The sequence below is a fragment of the Ursus americanus genome, chromosome 16 (genome assembly GCF_024610735.1).
Source record: "Ursus americanus isolate L20-20 chromosome 16, mUrsAme1.1.p, whole genome shotgun sequence".
Lineage (NCBI taxonomy): Eukaryota > Metazoa > Chordata > Mammalia > Carnivora > Ursidae > Ursus > Ursus americanus.
In genome coordinates, this window is record NC_142142.1 from 17361571 (window position 1) to 17381150 (window position 19580).

At 35.7% G+C, this 19580-nt stretch overlaps 1 protein-coding gene across 9 annotated transcripts in view; it reads right to left on the bottom strand.

Moving 5' to 3' along the window:
* Window positions 1-19580, bottom strand: part of DLG2 (discs large MAGUK scaffold protein 2) — an 857148-nt gene that overhangs the window by 22200 nt on the left and 815368 nt on the right. For 5 of the 9 annotated variants that reach the window (XM_087868200.1, XM_045815593.2, XM_087868199.1 and 2 more), the window contains one exon: window positions 6492-6537. In XM_087868200.1, the coding sequence (XP_087724326.1) occupies window positions 6492-6537 (46 nt within the window). Of the gene's footprint in view, window positions 1-6491; window positions 6538-7383; window positions 7484-19580 lie in introns of all 9 variants that reach the window. The other 4 variants (XM_087868197.1, XM_087868196.1, XM_087868195.1 and 1 more) reach the window with 1 other exon arrangement.

A 19580-nucleotide genomic window follows, 5' to 3' on the forward strand; every position in this document is an offset into this window, starting at 1 on the left:
CATCAGTTCCCCATACCCATCATGATATAAAGAACTCTGTGAGTTTTGAGGAAGGAAGGTCTAGCTGCAGAGATTTGCAGTCTCCATTATATCTATACGGTTTATTACTGTGTCCTAATACGAGGACATCTGAAAGCTAAGATACAAAAACACAAATACAAGTCTGCACTGTACTACTTTGTTGACAGAGAGAACTCTGGAATTAGTCCATAATTAAGATAGTTTTGAGGGGGTATTTTGCATAATTATACAATATGCACTGTAATTAACTGCATTTTAGCTAGTGCTCGATGTAGTTGGACTTTGAAAAATTCTATTTCATAATCTTGAGATGGTGCAGGAAAGGTATGAGATGTTTATTAGAAATTGAGGTTTGTGTAAGTGTGTGTGTGTGTGTGTGTGTGTGTGTGTGTATCTCAGGAAATGTATAAAGCTTTCAGTTAAGTTTGTCACAACACATAATTTAAGGATGCAATGTGAATTGTGCCTCTAGAGCTATGTATGAGACATAGTGGTCTGGGACTTTGTTTCTAACCACTGACCATTTTTTAAAGCATTGTGTCCCAGAGTAGACATGGAATGGTTCTAAGAGTAAAAAATAACACCTGGCATCAGTGGGAAAGGGTCTTTTTAGTCTTTGTTTATACCGCTTTTCATAAAACATAGAAGTTTGTCATAATTACAGCAAAACTCAGGAATTCAATAGAAAAATGCAGCCTCTGTTGACTTCAAAATGGCAATTTTCTGGAAACCATGTCTGTTCCAAGTCTCTGGGCCTTTTTTCATGCCACTGCCCTGCCTGGAAAGTTTCTTCCTCAACCTATCTAGCTGGCACATGCCTCATCTTTCCGAAGCTCAGCTCAAAAGGCTTTGAAATCATCTTTGAAATCATCTCTGAAGCCTCTACTATTCTTGAACCAGACTTTTACTGTAGAAACTGCTACACATGGTGCATTTTTGTTTTTGTTTATTGGTGTCTCTCCCCACTATGTGTGTGCTGAGTTCTAGAGTTGGTTGAGATTCATACTGGGTCTCATGGTGCCTTTGAAGAGAGCATGGTATATGGTACATGCTGAACGAATAAAGAAATACTCCTCTATAATTCCTTGTATTTCCATCCTGGGGAAAGAAATACCATTTTTTTCCCTCTAAGCTATGACAAAGGCTGTTTTCACTTTCATTCATTTATAAAGAGAGCAATCCGAGTGGCTGATCGGTAACCTCAGATGAGACCCAAACCAATGCTGATTACTGGCTCCACATTTGCTCTCATAATGTCATGGAGTCCAGTTTCAATTCTTCTCTCTTCTCATAGATAATTCAGGCTGCTTGCCAGTGGTTCCTTTATTCACTCAGTAAGTATTTGTGTGCACCCACCACTTGGTAATGAAGAGTTATTAATGTCATCTTAAAACACCTCTACCAAAAACCCTGTAAGCAGCTGAAAGCCTTGGCCCAGTTTTTCTAACTTAATGATTCTGGGAAGAACATTCCTACCCATGAAAGATAAAAGAGGGGCCACTAAAAAGGATTTCCAAGGAAAAGGTAGTTTTTGTATATGCATTCCATAAAAAGGAACGAAAGAACATGGTCTGATGTTTCCCCTTTCTGTACCTGTGTCTGCAGGATAGAAACACAACACTTAAACCTGGATATTAAAGAAACTAGGGCCATTGGTCCCATGAAACCCAACAAACAAGTTCTATTTTTCCTTATACTAAGTTGAGGGTACCTCACGTGTCAGGAAGGCAATCTTTGGTCACTTCTTCTTGGCCTGGTGTCTCTGTTTTAAAATTAAATGAAGGGAAGGGGAGGCAGGTGTTTTGCCAAGTTGAGATAACCATAAAATTATGAGAGTGAAGAATGTGAAAATGTGAAGGATCATGTTGAGAATAAGAACCCTTTGATTCCTGTCACCAAGAAGACTTGTTGTCATTCTGTTAAGGAAGAATGACAGGTGCTTCTCATATTATTTGACTGGTGATTTGATAGGTCCTTCTCATATTATTTGATTGATCAAGGGTATCTCATCACTTTTTTTTTTCCATTTCATTCTGCACTATGTTTCATCTTCCTCCTCTGGCCCCTACCTCCATCTGCCACCTTTCCTCTTTTGCGCTTTTTTTTTTCTATTTGCTACCAATCTGATTCTATGAAGCCTTTCTCAAAATCCACATTGAATTTGTCATATTCCAAGAATACCAGTTGGCACTCTACCACAAAAAAGGCATGGTATTTTAAAATACCATGCTGTAATGGAAGAACAAAAACAGAAACTCTTTTAGTTTTCAATTAATATGCTATTCAAGGGGGGAAAAATCCCAACCAATTTCTGTCATGGTGGCTGTGGGTCAATTGTATTGGGCCTGCACTTTTCTAATATCCCCAGTAATCACTTTTTGAGTAGCCCATTTCACTAAGTAGGACAAATAAATGTTATAGAAGCTGTAAGGATCCCCATGGTAATATGTACCTACGGTAGTCACCAAAACCCAGTAAGTAGGTGGTAAGAAACCACAAGAATGCATCCAAGGGATGTGCTTGGTGAATATTTTTATACACTAAGCAAATGGCTTGAGGTGACCAAACAAAGATAAAGACCAGGAATAATTTTTAGTTGCCTACCTTTACAGAAAGTTAAGCTTTCTGAGCCAAGATTTGTTCACTTAAAAAAAAAAGTGAGTTCCTTCACCGTTAGAGGATGAAACTTTTTCATCACTTCCCAACCATCAGAAATATAAAGTTAGATATATCATAGTATCTGCCTTAGAATATTAACCAAGGAGAGAAAAGATATAAAAGTTTACACTCCATTTAAAAGGAACACCGTAATTTTGCAAGATTTCTCTTGGAAAGGGAAGCTGGCAACAGAAAGAAAAAGGCAAAATGAGAAGGAAAATAAAATCATGATGACTTTTCAACCACCCTGCAGGGAGTTTTAATTATTTTAGGGGGCAGAATGTCCAAGTCCGCCATATTGAACTCCCCCCATCCCCCTTCTCTGGGAGAACTGCATCAGGAGGCCACAGCCGACTGAGGTTGGGACTGTTTCTGGTTATCAGCAAGCCTGCTACTGCTTGCACACATCACAAAAGAATCCACAGACGGCTCTAGTGTCTTTTGTATCTTTCCACATCACACGATGGTTTCATTTCAAGCCATTTGCTTTGGATGAGGATGATAAAGGGCAGCGATTAAAACACAACAAGAGCAAAAATCGTAAATGACCACCACAGGCAATGGAGCAATCGCAAAGAAAAGAACCACAAACCAAAGCAGTAACTTACGGTAGCTACTTTCGCTATCGCTGGCATTAGAAGAAACATGTTCTGCAAGAACAGCACAGCAAATTAAAGAAATACCAAGCATTGGAGAGCAGCCAGAACGTGAAGGAGTAACACTCATGCAAGGCTACTACAACTGTAAGCAGGGGGCACGGGAAAGGCTGCAGAAGAGGTGGCATTAAGAAAACTCAGATAAGATACAAAAGATGAAAACTTTATCTCCATGTTACAGGAAGCTACTACTTGATTGCTAGGCCTTCTTTTTAGCAAACAGGAAAGTACCTTTAGTTACAAAAAAAATAGAGAATGTCAATCTAACCACTTTTTTTTTTTGCATACTTTTTACCCTGTTCATATGGGCCTGATTTTCCAGTTTCATGTGACAAGGGTCCATCTGTCTCAGCTGGATGTTTCCTGAAGCTTCTGGTGTGTAGGCACTGTTTGCTTACAAGCTTTTTGTTTCTCTGTGTTAGCCTGTAGGTATTCTGCGGAAATACTGCATTTCAGATTGCCAGGTGGTCCCTGGGACCCCGTGAAATTTATTTCTACGTAAATACTTCTTAAACGAATTCTCAGGATGAAAAGGGACGGTTGAAGACTTTTCCTGCTTCAGTGAGTGAGGAGAAAATCTTGGAGGAAGAAACGTGTCACTGAAAAATAGTTTATGAATCAGTTCAATATTTTCTGATTTTATTTTGAGATTCTTGCTTGGATAGCTATTAGGTTCTGGAGGAATGAAACATGCAGGGGGTAAATGGTCTGATACCAGGCACAGGTCCTGGCATGAAGCATGCTTTTAATTCTTGTGGAATAACTGGCTTGTACAGTGATATTTCACATTGTTTTTTTTTTTCATAAAAAATACAGTTTAGCTAACATAATAGGGATGTGTATGTCAGAATTAGAGCTTCTATTTCCAAAAATCATTTCATTTGTACTCTGTATTAAGTTATAGATGATAAATTTGTTAACGTATCAAGTCCTTTGAATATCAGGTTAATTAAATGAGGAATATATGACTGATTTCTGAAGCTCATTAGCAGTAACTTCAGGCTTTTATAAAGTGACAACTGTACATTTTTAGAAAAAGGAAAAGAATATAGAACATTATTCTCTCTCTAATAGTAAAAAAGTGCTTTAAAATGTATTTGATATTATAGATTCTCACCAATTGGCTGCAGTAGTCTTTTTTTTTTTAGCTTTATTGTGGTGTAATTGACAAATACATTATAATACTTTTAAAGTGAACAATGTGATGATGCGATACACGTATATGTTGTGGAAGGATTCTCACAATTGAGTTAATGCATCCTGGAAGGATTAGTTTTAGAGAAAAGCAAAACATGGGTTAAAATCACACAAATCGTTTCTCTTTGTGTTGGTAATTTAGGCACACACTTTACAGGAGCAAAGGGACACTAGGGAAAGATGTGCGAATGACTCAGGGCAAATTTGTTTTCTGTTGTTGAAAAAAAGACAAGGTACACACCCAACAATGGTCTGTCTTCATAGACATGATTCTCTTAAGTACCTTGAATTGGAGATGACAGGGGCTTTTTGTTTTGTTTTTGTTTTGTTACTTTTAAAATAACTGAGAATGAAGCTTTGCTATCTATGCAGTGTTTTACTTAACTAATCTCTCTTAGTATCAAGATATTGTATAACAGAATTTTTCCATTTTGTAGGTAAAGAGAAATTGAAAACATGTTCCAGTGAAAGTCCAAATGATGGTTAACAATAGTGTTAATTGGCAAATAACTTTGCCTAGTGAAATCTGTTCAGTATTTAAAAAGCAAAACAAACATTTGCACATTCTGGATTTAAAAGGTCATCACTCATATTTTTGATATTCTAATAGCAACTACTTTTCAGTGATGTTCATTTATTCACAATATATTAAAATGCTTCTCCTCCGCACCCCGCCCCCACTGAAAATCTAGAAACTGGTGGTACTTGATGCTATCCAGATAATGTTGAAATCGATATTTGAACTTCAGCCACTAATTCAAGAAAAATTTCGTGACATATTCCATAGAGAGACTCAAAGATAAAGTTTTCATCTTTAAAAAGATCAGTAGTTACTCTTGATCAGATTTTGTTTTCTATATCTATCTATATCTAAAAAAAAGTCCAAATTAACAATCTGAAGGATGAAGCATATCATTACACAGGGTTAAGAAACAGCTCTTGAAAACAAAGTCCAGCTCAATGCTCTTTTGTTTTATACAAATGAAATGAACAGCTTCTAAAAATATTGCCCATAGCTATTAAATTAAAACAAAACAAAATAAATAAAAAAATGAGCATGTGATACAGTTGCAAAAGACACAAAACTGTTCTTATGTCATTGGTGCCTACACAGTGGAGTTAGTATTAAAGAAAGAAAAATCATAGCATAGTATATTAACACAGGATTATTAATTTTTATTGCTCAGTGCAATGAGACACAGAACAAAGGCATTAATAACTAGAAAATTTAAAGGTTTAATATACTTTATTTTGCAGTCTATACTATAAAACGAAGACCTGAATATGTAATGCAGCTAATAAATGACTGATAGAAAAACATATTAATACATATCTAAAACTTTATCATACAAACGTTTCAAGCAGGATCTCTGCAAGTCAGAAAAAAAAATCAATCATAGTTAATAACAAAGAATTATCCATGAAAGATCAAATCGCTTAATGGTTATTTTTTGAGAAGGCATGTTCCCTTTGACCATAAAATAGCTCCTTTACTACTAGCAAAGTATGACCCAATTATGGAAGTTGGCAAGTTCATTAAATATTTCTGGCTACCAAGGCAAAAGAAAGGACGTAAAGTACATTTCTGCTTTCTTGTTCTAGAACATTTAGCTCACCCTTTCTTTCAACATGGCTTCTTGCTCTCTGGGAGGTGTTAGGCTGCAGAGCAAGAGATGCCATGGTTGGCATCATGACCATGTTGGCCACATCACATGGTCAGAAAGGGACGGTGTGAACTGCAACAGAAGTTACAGTGCCTGACACACTTTGCTTTTAAATGCTGACATGCAGAACAAAACGGCTGAAATTACTCTGTAGGAGCATTCACAGCTAGGTAACATAAAACTCGTATCTTGTGCATGCTAGGAGTGAAAGGCCCTCAAGAAAAGGAACAAAAGCCAAACTCAAAAGGAAAGGAAAAGAAAAGAAAAGTTACAGTGACCATTCCTGGGAACTTACTCAGAGTCTTTGTTCCATAACCGTCGTCACCTAATCCGGGGATGTCCTGCATGGAAGTCCCCAGAGAGAGCAATGAGAGAGGAAGAACAGCCACGGAAGAGGAAGGAAGAAGTCAGTGGAGTTGAAATGGATACTACCATGACAGACCGTGTTGCCTAAGCAATCTGGATCCCACTCTTTCTTCTTTTGAAACAACTTTAACCCCAAACTCCCTGGGCTGAGACTCAAAGATTTGTAAAGCAACTTAAAAGATGGAGAGTTAAAAAAAAAAATCAGAAGATTGTTACAACAAAAGAGGAAGAGTCACCAAATGCCATTTTTGCCCACTGTTAAAGTTGCCACAGAAATGTACCACTCAGAACAATGCTCCACTCCCAAGTTTCAAGACAAATTCTTAGATTTAGTATCCACCAAAAATACAAGCTCACTGCTCAGTGAGTGCTTAACATTTGCTGGGAGGGAAAGTGTAAACACAGGGCTTGTAAATCAATACAGAGAATTTAATCGCTCAATGAGCTAGAATTCAAAAACATACACGTGGCAATGGAATCCAATATTTCTGTTCAGAAAAGAATTTGTCTCAAGCCCTCGAGAGCTGTATGACAGAAAAGGCAAACCAGACCCAGCCCTGGTCACAGAAAGATGCTGACTGGAAGCAAAGTCCCAGCTTCCTGAAGTCCCTCTCCAATGCATTCTGCAAAGAAAAGCCACATCAAGGGAAGGATCCAGACTGCAGCCAAACACTGGTCACAGTAGTAAGCCCTGACCTGCCTGCCTACCATGTTTGTTTGCCTAGGCGTGTGGCGTGGGGAAGCCTACATCATGCGTGTTGCCCGTGAAGAATTTTTTTCTCTTGTGTTGCATGTGACATTCTCTTCGAGAATCTACTTACGTTCAGGATCACTGGTTTCCTGCTCACTCTGCTCCTTGTTCTTGTAGAATGGGAATTTTCGTGAAAAGATGAAGCTCTTTTTACGCTTGTCATTGAATGACTGTGAAGGAGAAAAGGCATGGGGCAAAAACAGGGGACGTCTAATTGTTGTCACACTCATGCTGACAAAACAACTAGTTTGTAAAAGCAGAGAGAGCTGTAGTGACGCAAGTGGATAGTCTAAAGAGGTGCCAGAGGCTCCCTGAAGGCAGATTTTATTTTCGAGGAGTGTAAATTCTGGATGATGACACCTTGGAAAAAGTGCCTCTTAATGAAAAGACTGGTTGCAGGTAAATGACGATGGAGGAAGAGTCTTAAATTGGAAGCCAAAGAGCCAGAGCCTCTGTCCTGGCTCTACAACTTGCTAGTCCATCGCCTAAGACAGCTAACTGAATCTCTCTGAATCTCACTATCTTCTTCATCTGCATAATGGAGGATAATGATAGCAGCTCTTAGGATGTGAGACTTAAGTGAGGCAGGATAAGCATAACATGCTATACAGATGTCATCTTTATCATCAGGTAGAGAAGACTGTCTTAGAGATACTAGACACATCGGTGCCTGGATGTCATTTTAGTAAGTTGAATGTGAGTTACTTCGGCTTGGGTTTAATTGAAAACACACAGAGAAGTGTGTAGATTTATGATATATGATATTTATAGTATCACACACAGATCTACGATAATTATTTATTCAAAAGAGGTTTTAAAGACATATGAGCCCCACCCCCTCATCCTGGAACAGGGGACCAGAGGCACAGACAGACGGAGTCCCTTGCTAATATCACAGGTAGTTGGTGATAGCTAGGACACTGTCAACCCAAATCTGATAGTTAAAAGATACTAACTTGATATTCACTCGAACAAGGGAGAAGTAATGGTTACTCGTCTATATTCTGACATGATAAAAAATACTATAAGAAGGACTGTCCTTAAAAATGTAAACCACTTCATGAGGTTAAATGAGGCTGAATTAAAGGTAATACAGATATGCATAAGATAAGATATATATTAGAACTTATTCATTTGCTTGCCTAGAAGACTCCTTAAGAAAATTTCATTTATTCTCACTGTTGCTGTTATGTAAATGCTTTGTGGGGTTTTTCTTTGGGAAATGTGTTCACAGTCATTTTATAAGCTATAGGCTCTGCAAGTCTTAGTAATTTCATATTCACTTATCATTTAAAAAATATGTTTCACCAGCTTGATTACCATATTTATTTGACTGGCTCTGAGAGTCACTCTCCAAAGAGCAAGATTTCTTACCATGTAGGTATTAAAATGAATGTGCCGAAGACTCTGAGGTAATTTGACAAGGGGTATTCCAAAATAGTCTTAGCAATGGCAGCTGGTAGGAATAAATGTAAGGCCAGCAGGGTGACTACTTGGAAGGAAAAGCACTGTTTGGATATATATAATTTATCCATTGGTGGGAGTCAGTGGCATGCCCTTATGGGTTTGAAGCTTGACTAAATAGTGTAAATAACTTAGTTTCTTCATATACTCATGTGCTTCTGTATCAGATATCCATTTTGGAGGTCATGTTTATTTAGGAAACATTAAAGTGCTAAAATGTTGGTGCTGTCATTCAGTAATTTATTACTTTTTTGGGTGCTAGGAACTTCACCAAAATCAGTGGAGCTTAATTTTTATGTCACATTAAGAAGGTTTTAAGAATAACAATAAGTCAAATATTTAATAATTTTTGAAATTAGGGAACATATTTTATATGTAACATGTCAAGTATTAGATATACATTCTCACGGTAAAAAGAAGTACTATTTCAGAATTTATTACTCTGCTGACAGCACTTATGCTCAATATAGTTTTGTCAGAACTTGTCATTGAGGATTGTGTCCAAGGACAAGGCTGCGAACTGCCCCCTAAATTTTCCCAGCTAAAAAATGGTAATTCCTTAAAGGAACATTAAATATTCTTGCATCACTCCAGTTTCATGCCACTTTTACTTTTCAAGCATATTTAAACTTCAGTAACTGAAAATAAAAGAAAAAATTATGTAAGAATTAATGACATGTGTATTGCAAGATATGTTAGACATTTAACTTCAACATCATGGATGACTTGTCATGCAAAAAAAAAAAATTACAAATTCTCATGCAAATATGAAACAATGCCCAAAGGAGTGAAGCCTGGGGTGAAAATGTAGACACAGATGGACAGTGTGGAGGCGTCTGAGGGCCAAAATGGGGCCACATGCAAACCACATCATTTAATTTGTCTCATGGGGTCAAAGGAAAATGAATATGTGTTGTCTGGGATTAATTCTTTTTTCTTTTCAAAGCAAGGATCTGTTATGTGTTAACATTTCCCAAGTATGAAAATGTTGTGTATCATGAGTCATCTGATTGGGATGTAATAATATTTAGCACCACATCTTTAAAAGAACAGAAAATACATAATAATTGCTCAAAAATAAAATTATCTATTGTATTAGTCTTATTACCCAAAGTCATTTTGTATTGGAATGAAAGAGAAGGTCATAGAATCATTGGTGGTTAAATGGCCTTACATTTTGGACACAAAGCCAAATCACAACTTCTGTTCACACTCATAGACTTAAAAGTCACACGTTTAGGGCCTTAGCTAAACATTTCAAATGTAAGAGGTTATAGGTGGTTTATAATGCTCTAACACTAGTCTTTATTTTTTTATTAGACATGTATAATACCATTATATAAGCTTCTGTTGTTGGCAATTTTTTAAAAAAGGAAAATCTGTTACATGAGTGTTAGGTGAGAATAATAAATTAGCACTTTTACTATTTATAGAACATATGGCTCTAAAGCAACTGAAGGCTGGTTTACAGCTCTGTTAATCATACTTGATCAATGCTATTTTTTCTGTACACTGCTGTATCTTAGGCCTTGATCTAATGCTCTCATGGCAGGAATCTTCTCTGAATACCGACTTTGAAAATACCAATCACATGTGGCAAGTGGCAAGTTGGCGTATCTAAGAATTGACCTGAATCTTTGAGTTCTTATGTACAAAAGTGATACAACCACCATTTATTGAGCACTTATTATGCCCCAGACTTGGTTCTAAAAGCTCTACATGTGCTAATCTCCACGCTAACTTCAGGAGTTGGTATCATCATTATTCCCATGTTACAGATGAGGAAACTGAAGTGTACAAATCTTCTGCTACTTGTCCAGAGTCATATAGTTGATGAGAGGTAAAGTCAGGATTTGAATTTGCAAATATTACTGGTTGCAGATATTGCTGTTCTTATGTGCAAGAAAAGCTTCTGCAATCCAAGCCTGTTTCAAATTTATATTTAAAGTTATTAGCATTTGACCTTCATGCTACCATAATCTGTCATCATTCCCACAGCTTCACTGTTCGGCAGTTATTTATTTGAGCCATCAGAAGCTATTAGATTCAACAATATTTTTGTGGGTTATCTTGCTACAATTTTTTTGATACTCATTCATGTTTTTGAGGGCTCTATTCTATTGTTTTTATTCTTACGGTAATGCAAATAAATAAAATAAAAAGAATTTCAGTGGGACAAGCTATGAATGGCAATTAAAAGGTAAAAACCTATAGAGACAAAGTAGATTAGTGGTTGGTTAGGGTTGGGGATGGCATACAGAGAGTGGGAAGTGACAGCTGATGAGCATGGTGTTAGTTTTAGGGGAGATGAAATGTTCTAAAATTAGATTGTGGTGATGGTTGCATAACCCTATGAATATACTAAAAAACACTGAATTGTACACTTTAAGTGAGTGAACTGTATACTATGTGAATTATATCTCAATAAAGTCATTAAAAAAAGGAACCTCTCCCCAACCCCTACACCACAGGATGGGAGGAAACAAACACATCATATTTTAAATTTTATTTGGAGCAAATATTTTTTTTTATCTTGAATCGAATGAATTGAAAACACCCTCCCCAACCCTTGCAATCAATCAGATACACGTGCCTTGTTTATCTGATTCTGCTGTTCCTCTGTTAAATGAATACCTTTCATGTTGTGACAGACATTAGAGCACCCATACCAGGAGTCAGCATATGATCACTGTCACTCAAAAATCTGTAAGCTGTTAGGTCAAGTGGCATGAAACTGCTCGGCATGACCCTAAGTTGTAATGGCATTGCTGAACTGGCTTAAGATAATACATGCTTCATGAAGGAAGAAAGAAAACGAAACAAAAAACTCAAATTGCTGCTTCTTTGACTTGAATCCCATGTTCTCAAAGACACATGAGTGAATCGATGTATTTTTGTCCTTTTCATGCTGAAAACTTTAAAACTAGAGGTATGTTTCAGTTTCTCTTCTCATATTTCTGTTCAAATTGTTCAAATATCAAATGTTTCCTGCTCTAAAATGTCACCTTCGTGATATGAAAGTTCCCTGAGAAGAATTTTGATTTAAATTTGAGCCCAGATAACACAATTTTTGGGCCTCCTTATCTTTTATAAATGCTTCTCTCCTCTTAATTCATTCTTGTCCCCCCTTCTTTAAGATAATTGTATTCCTTTTGGAAAGTTGTTACTATAAATTTGGGCCATTGCTTTGTATTATACATATCTTGTTTTTGTACAGAAGAGATTTATATAACAAGAGAGGTTCAAAAACAAGTGAGAATGAAATAAAGAGATTGTTAAAGGAAAGACAAGAGTTGGCTTGAGATGCATTTGTTCCCAGAAACGTGTCTATATGGATGTGTGTACACATATGTGTCTAGAACACTGTCCAATTCAAAAAAGGTTCCACTTGCAATCCTAATGAATCAATTGATCTAGGCACTGAGCACCAATGGCTGGTAACATCACACACACAAAAAAGATAATCAGATGATACACACTTCCTGATGGGAGAATAAAATATTCTGTAAACCTCTATTAACAAAACAAAACAAAACAAAACAAAACCCTTCTCTCCCCAGTGAATCTGAATATAATTAAACCTTTCATCCAACAACTAGTTTATAGAAATAAAGAGATAGAGAAACATGATAAATTATATTATAAGGAAAATCTGGAGCAAACTCTGTAGGACAAATGACCTGGTTTCTTATACATAAAAATGGAAAGAAAACAAAAAAAGAATGGAGGGAAAACAGATAAATCAGAAGAGATTTAGGATGGGTCAACCAATTACAATAAATTTCACTTCTGGTTTAAATAAACTGTAAAACAAAACAAAATGACAAAAAAGCATTTATGGTATTTATGAGTCAATTTGAGACCTGAAACCCCCCCTCCCCAGGATATTTGTTAATTTAGTAACTGTTAATTTTTATGTGTGATAATGGCATTGTGGCCAGGCCATACTGAAATATTTACAATTGAAATGATTTGACACACTGGATTTGCTTCAGAAAATATGAAAGGAACATAATCTGTGACTACCCTCAGAATATATTCTAAAGATAGAATTATACAGAAATCTTGAACTTGGCAGTTTTATTGTTAGTTGAATTCTGAAACCATTTGGTATGTGAGTAATGAGCAAATGAGTAAACACATGGATGTTGCTGGGAAGTGGGGTTGTCACTGTGAAAGAGTGAGCTACAAATGTGGGATGGGGGAAGGACAGGAAGAATCTTATGATGGTGAATAGTAAGTAAAGGCATCTAACATAAACTTAAGGTTTTCTAAAAAATTTTATTTCCTCCCTGTGTCCAGTAAAGAAAGAAGCCTAGATGTACTGATACTCCAGGAGCAAAAATCATATCTGGTGCTCCGATTTTGTTTCTAAATACCATTTTTTGCAAAAAAAAAAAAAAGGAACTAGTGTTTTTTGAAGAAATGGCTGATCCCATCAGCAGGGAAAGTATAAGGTGAGTCTAAAACATTTTGTCGGACTGGAAAGTAAGAAGTACGAAACATAAACACAAAAACAATGCAAAGCTTAAGAAACCTAAAACTAATGGTGGCATGTCAAAAGGACACCAAAGCCAGTTTAAAAGGGATCGAACCAGCCAAATCTAGATAATTTAAATATTAAAATGAATAATGGTAGTAACTGAGTGTAACACACTGAATTAAGAAAGAAATTCATGAGTCCAGGCAGATTACCTAAAATACCTAAGTTAAGTAATCAAAAATGAGAAGGAGGAGAAAGTTCTTTGTTATAGTAGAATGACAACTATAAGAAGGAATGGGAAAGACACAAATTCACCATTTTTCAGCTACCATAATAATAATCAATTCAGGCAAGAATCATTAGTGGGTGCTAAGACTACTGGTTGAAAGTTTATTGAGGAACATGATATTTATCTCCTCATAGATTATTTAATTATTAAAAGGTGAGTAAAGGTGCCTTTTTGGTGGAGTTACTTGGCAGATACCACCTTAACCAAGTGATCAAACTTAGCATCATTGAAAAGTGGGATAACCTGAGACCATGTGCCTCCTGATGGAAAGCACTGAGAAGTATACAATATCACTGATGTAGTATTCCTGCCAAAAATGCATTAGATGAAACTAACCCGGAAGAAATAATCAGAAAAATTAAAATTAAGAGACATCCTCTTAAAATGCCAATGTCTTGAAAAACATAAAAAGTTAAGGAACCATGCTAGATCAAAGGAGGTTAAGGATATGGTTCTGGATTAAGTTCCAGATTATAACCAAAAAAAGATGGTAATTTTACAAATATACCTCATATATCTCATATATATATATGTCATACATATGAGAATATGCAAAACAAGACTGACTATGATTTGATAGTCGTTAAAGCTGAGTAATGGGTACAAAAGGTTCATAATTATATTCTTTCCATATATTTTATAAATTTGAAATTTTTCATGATAACTTGTGCCATACACCAAAATTTCTACAGCTGAATTGCAGAGCCAATTCTAAAGCTGAAATTATAAAATTCTAGGTGAAAATATAGAATATATTTGTAATCTGAGATAGGCAAAGATTTCTTGGATAGAACATAAAAGCACAAATGATAAATAAAAAAATTGGTAAATTGGATTTCATCATAGTTAAAAACTTTTGCTCTTCAAAAGAGGTCATTAAGAAAGTGAAAAGGCTATCAACAAACTGGAAACAATATTTATAATACATATACCTGATAAAGGATTTTTAGTTAGAATATTTAAAAACTCCTACAATTGAACAATAAAAAGAAAAGCCATCTAATAAAAAATGGGCAAAAGACTTGACTGGATACTTAACATGAGATATACAAATGGTCAAAAAACATGAAAAACATCATTAGTCATCAGAGAAAAGCAAATTGAAACCAAAGCAAGATACCATCTCAATACCCACTACAGTGGATAAAATTAAAAAGACTAACCATATTAGATGTTGGTAAGGATGCAAAGCAATTAGAACTTTCACAGAAATTGTTGGTGGGAGTGTAAAATGGTATAGCCACTTTGAAAAACAGTTTGGCAGTTTCCTATAAAGTTAATCATATAGCTAACCTATGATTCAGAAATTCACCCTTAGATATTTACTAAGAGAAAAACATGTATCATAAAAAGGCATGTACAAGAATATTTATAATGACCCCAAATGAGAAACGACCCTAATGTTCATCAATAGGTGAAGTCACAAACTGTGGTATATTGATACACACAATACACTGTTATTGCTACTCGGCAATAAAGAGAATTGAACTACTTCACCAATAAAAAGCAACAACATGGATGGATCTCAACAGCATTATGCTGAGTGATAGAAGGCAGATACAAAAGAGTACTTATGGAAGACTTCAATTATAAGAAGTTCCAGAACAGGAAAAACTAAGCTGTGGTGGTAGAAATCAAATCAGTGGTTGAGAAAGTAACAGACTATGTCTTATCCATCTTAATCATGGTTAGAACACGATCCTTCACCAAAATAAAATTTCAACTTAGGCTACTCTCTTTAAACTTAGGCTATTCTCTACTTCTACTTCTTGACTCAGGTGGTGGTCATAGGCATGCCTTCCTCTTGCCCATCTCATGAATAATTGGATACATCTTTAAGGTTATACTCAGATGTCCTACCAAGGCTGTCACAGTGAATGCCACTCATTTTTACATATTTCTCTCCTCCTACTACATTATGATCTCAGAGCAGGTACCATATCATTTTCATTTCTGTATCCCCAGGATCTAGAGCACGGTAGGTACTCAATAAATATTCATCAAATGAAGGCATGAACCAAAGTTTTGAGTGATGATTCCTATTGGTAATATGGGGAGAAACTTTTGGCAAAAAAGAAGGAGAAGAAGGAGGAGGAGCAGGAGGAATAACAAACATCTGAAGAAAAGGGGGAGAAGTAATGGAGGAATAAGACCATAGGCAAATGGTGATATTTGAATTTATTGCTTTTCTCTGCAGGTATTATTTCTCAGAATTCGTTTTTCTCATGAATTTTATCTCTTAATTCTATGCTCTAGAATCTGATTTATTTTTAGTTGCTGTTTATTACTAGTAATAAAAATGTGGTGGCTCAGCTTGTATGCATTTTTGCATAGTATCACATTTTTAGCTCTATGGTCCATAATTGCATAAGTAGAAAGCTTAAAGGATTTTAGTAGTATTAATACTTTCAATAAAATCACCATTTAATTTTCCTTTCCTTTTTTTTTTTTAAAAGATTTTATTTATTTATTTGACAGAGAGAGAGACAGCCAGCGAGAGAGGGAACAGGGGGAGTGGGGGAGGCAGAAGCAGGGGGAGTGGGGGAGGCAGAAGCAGGCTCCCAGTGGAGGAGCCTGATGGGGGCTCGATCCCAAAATGCTAGGATCACATCCTGAGCCGAAGACTGAGCCACTCAGGCGCCCCATATTTTTCTTTTCTAACATTTTTTCCTAATTAAGTTTTATTCCCTTTCCTAACTAATAAGCTAGTTTGTTAAAAATACTTTTTCTATTAACAAATAAAGCATGTCTCTTTTAGGGAAGATTTAAAAGGAAATAGAGGAAAAAGTTACTTGTCATCTCATTATGAAAAACAAATCACTTTTAGTATTATTGTTTCTTTGTTTTTAAACAAATTATTCTGTTTAAATTTAGTTGCATCATATGGTCTATAGAATTTTTATTTTTATTTTTATTTATTTTTTTTACTACTGTAACATGTAGTAAAGTCTTATGGGAAAATGTTTTGAAATTAAGCTGTATGACCTTAGAAATGCTATTTAATCTCTTGGCCTCAGTTATGAGTATTTAAATGTGGTAATGTGATAAGCTCTTATTATAGTGCCTGACACTTAGTAAAGCTCACTAAACTGGAACCAATTATTTTAAAGAGGACTTAAGCACCTTCCCATATCATTAGGGACTCTTTGGAAGCATCAGCTTTCATGAATACAAAACAATGGAAGAAATCAGAAATTAATAACAAAAAGAAATTTAGGAAATCCCCAAACATGTGAAAATTAAAAAACAAAAATCAAAAACAACAAAAACAACACTCTCATAACTAGCCAATGGGTCAAGGAAGAAATTATAAGACAACTAGAAAATACTTTTAAATGAATGAGATTAAAGGCACAAGATACCAAAATTTATGGGATACAGCTAAAGCAGTACTTAGAGGGAAATTTATAGCTATAGAATGCTTCTATTAAAAAAGATCTGAAATTAAAAAATCTCATCTTCCACCTTTAGACACTGGAAAACAAAAGAACTAAACCTAAAGCAAGCAGAAAATGGCAATAATAAAATTAGAACAGAACTTAATAAACTGGGGAATAGAAAAACAAACAAAAATCAACAAAACCACAAGTTGGTTCTTTGATTAACAAAACTGATAAAGCACTAGTTAGACTGGCTGAGGAAAAAAAGAGAGAATCGTTACTGAAATCAGGAATGAAAGGGGTATTACTGCTAACCTCACAGACATAAAAAGAATTATAAGGGAATACTATGAACAGCTTGATACAAATAAATTAGATAACTTAGATGAAATGGACAAATTTCTAGAAAGACACTACCAAAACTGACTCAGAATAAAAAGAACTCTGAATAGATTTATAACAAATAGATTGAATTAGTAATTTCAAAAATTATCTGTAAGAAAAGCCCAGGCCCACATGGCTTCAATGGTGAATTCTGCTAAATATTTAAAAAAGAATAAATGCCAGTTCTTCACAAACTCCTTCAAAAGACAGAATTCATTCTGCGAGGCCCCTGGCCCCCGTTACTCTGATATCAAAATTAGAAAAGACATCAAAAGAAATGAAGACTACAATGGGGCACCTAACTGGCTCAGCTGGTAGAGCATGTGACTCTTGATCTCAAGGTCTTGAGTTAAAGCCCCACAGTGGGCATGGAGCCTACTTAGAACAAAACAAAACAACACAAAACAAAACAAAACACCAAAAGAAATGAAGACCACAAACCAATATATCTTATAAACACAATGACAATTTAATATTTCATCAAGTGAATTATTATAGTTGGCTTATGCATTCCTACATTGTTTTCCATTTTTAAGTACTTTATATGTTGCAATGACTATAACATATTTTGTTTCAAATTATTTCTTTGGGATAGATTTCTAGAAGTTGAATTATTGAGTTATTGTTGATAGTTAAAAATTTTGATGTGTTCCCAAACTGCTTTCAAAATGATCTGTACTGATTGACATTTTCACCAGCAACCATTTATTCTTAATTTATAATTAGTCCCAATGATGTGTCCTATCTGCTTTTCTTTTCCCACACCCCCTATGCTCTCCTTTACAATGTAAGCCTTCCATGAAAAAGCTACATTTTGAATCCATTAGCCAAAAGCAAAATTTATTTAATCAAGTTAAAAGAGAGCACAGGTACATCCTACAACTGAGAAATTAAGTTTTAGTTTTTCCCTGTCAAATTCTCTGCTTAAAGACTAACTTTTCCAAGACTGGTTATTTGTCACACAAGTATAAGCTTCTAGTACTTTTACATTAAAATCTAAAGCTATGAGACAATAAGTTATGAAAATAACTACATTTACACTTCACAGCATCATAACCAGAGACAGTAAAATAACTGGCCAAAGTATTTTTCCTGAGTAACTCACAAGTGTCGTAGCAGCACCACTCTGATCGATTTAAAAAGGAGACTGATTTCAGCCATAACCTGTTACTATTGACAGGTATTCTCTAAATGGCCTGGAGACCATCAAACTTGCTCCTAATTTTTTTTTTTTTGTGAGGTTGGGGCAGGGAGGTTATCATTCTGGATATAGGGCTTTGCAGCTAGGTTAAATATGGACCTATTTGCTAAGATTCAAAATATTCCAGGATGAATGTGGACATGACCTCAAACTGGGAGAATGAAAGTATCAGAGAGTCAAACATCAAAGATGGCGCTGTTGTGCTCTGTTGTCTACTATAGCTGAGTTTCTTCCACCTACCACCCTGCCTTGCAAACCTGAAACTGTCTGGTCACTGGGTCATAGCTACAGTTGATAGAAAGACTTGAAATGGCTTTCTTCAAGTTCACTGTAGCTGATGGAACCTTCATGCTACTGTCAGCTAGTGGGTCACTCATGCATTTATTTCTTTTTCACTTTATTTATTAATAATTTATAATTTTTCATTATTCATTTTATCGATTAATATATTTATTTATTGAATGACTACTGTGTCCTTCTATGTGGCAAGACCTCTGATAGCCCCTTAGCAATCTGGTCTGCACTGAAATAGATCTTGATATTTGTGACTAGTGCTAGAGATGATAAAATTCAGTAAAGCATTCTGACAATGTGTCATTCTCTTTTTTCAATTTGTGCACCATTTTGTGTGGTAGACTCCATAGGAAATTGTAGGCTATATATGATTCCAATTAATTGCTTCATAACTCTAGACTTGTCCAGCATTTCATCTTTTTTTTTTAAAGATTTTATTTATTTATTTATTTGAGAGAGAGAGAGAAAGGAAGAGAGCACAAGCGGGGTGGGAGGGGGAGCAGAGGGAGAAGCAGACTCCCCGCTGAGCAGGGAGCCTGATGTGGGGCTCTATCCCAGGACCCTGAGGTCATGACTTGAGCCAAAAGCAGACCCTTAACCGACTGAACCATCCAGGCGCCCCCAGCATTTCATCTTTAAGCCACAAAATACTATGGCTTATATAACAACGCATAGGGTTCTGAAAACAACACTAAGCGAAAAACCAAAAACCTTTATTCCCAACTTTACTCACTTTCACCATATTCTCATCAATGGGACACATTGGAATTAT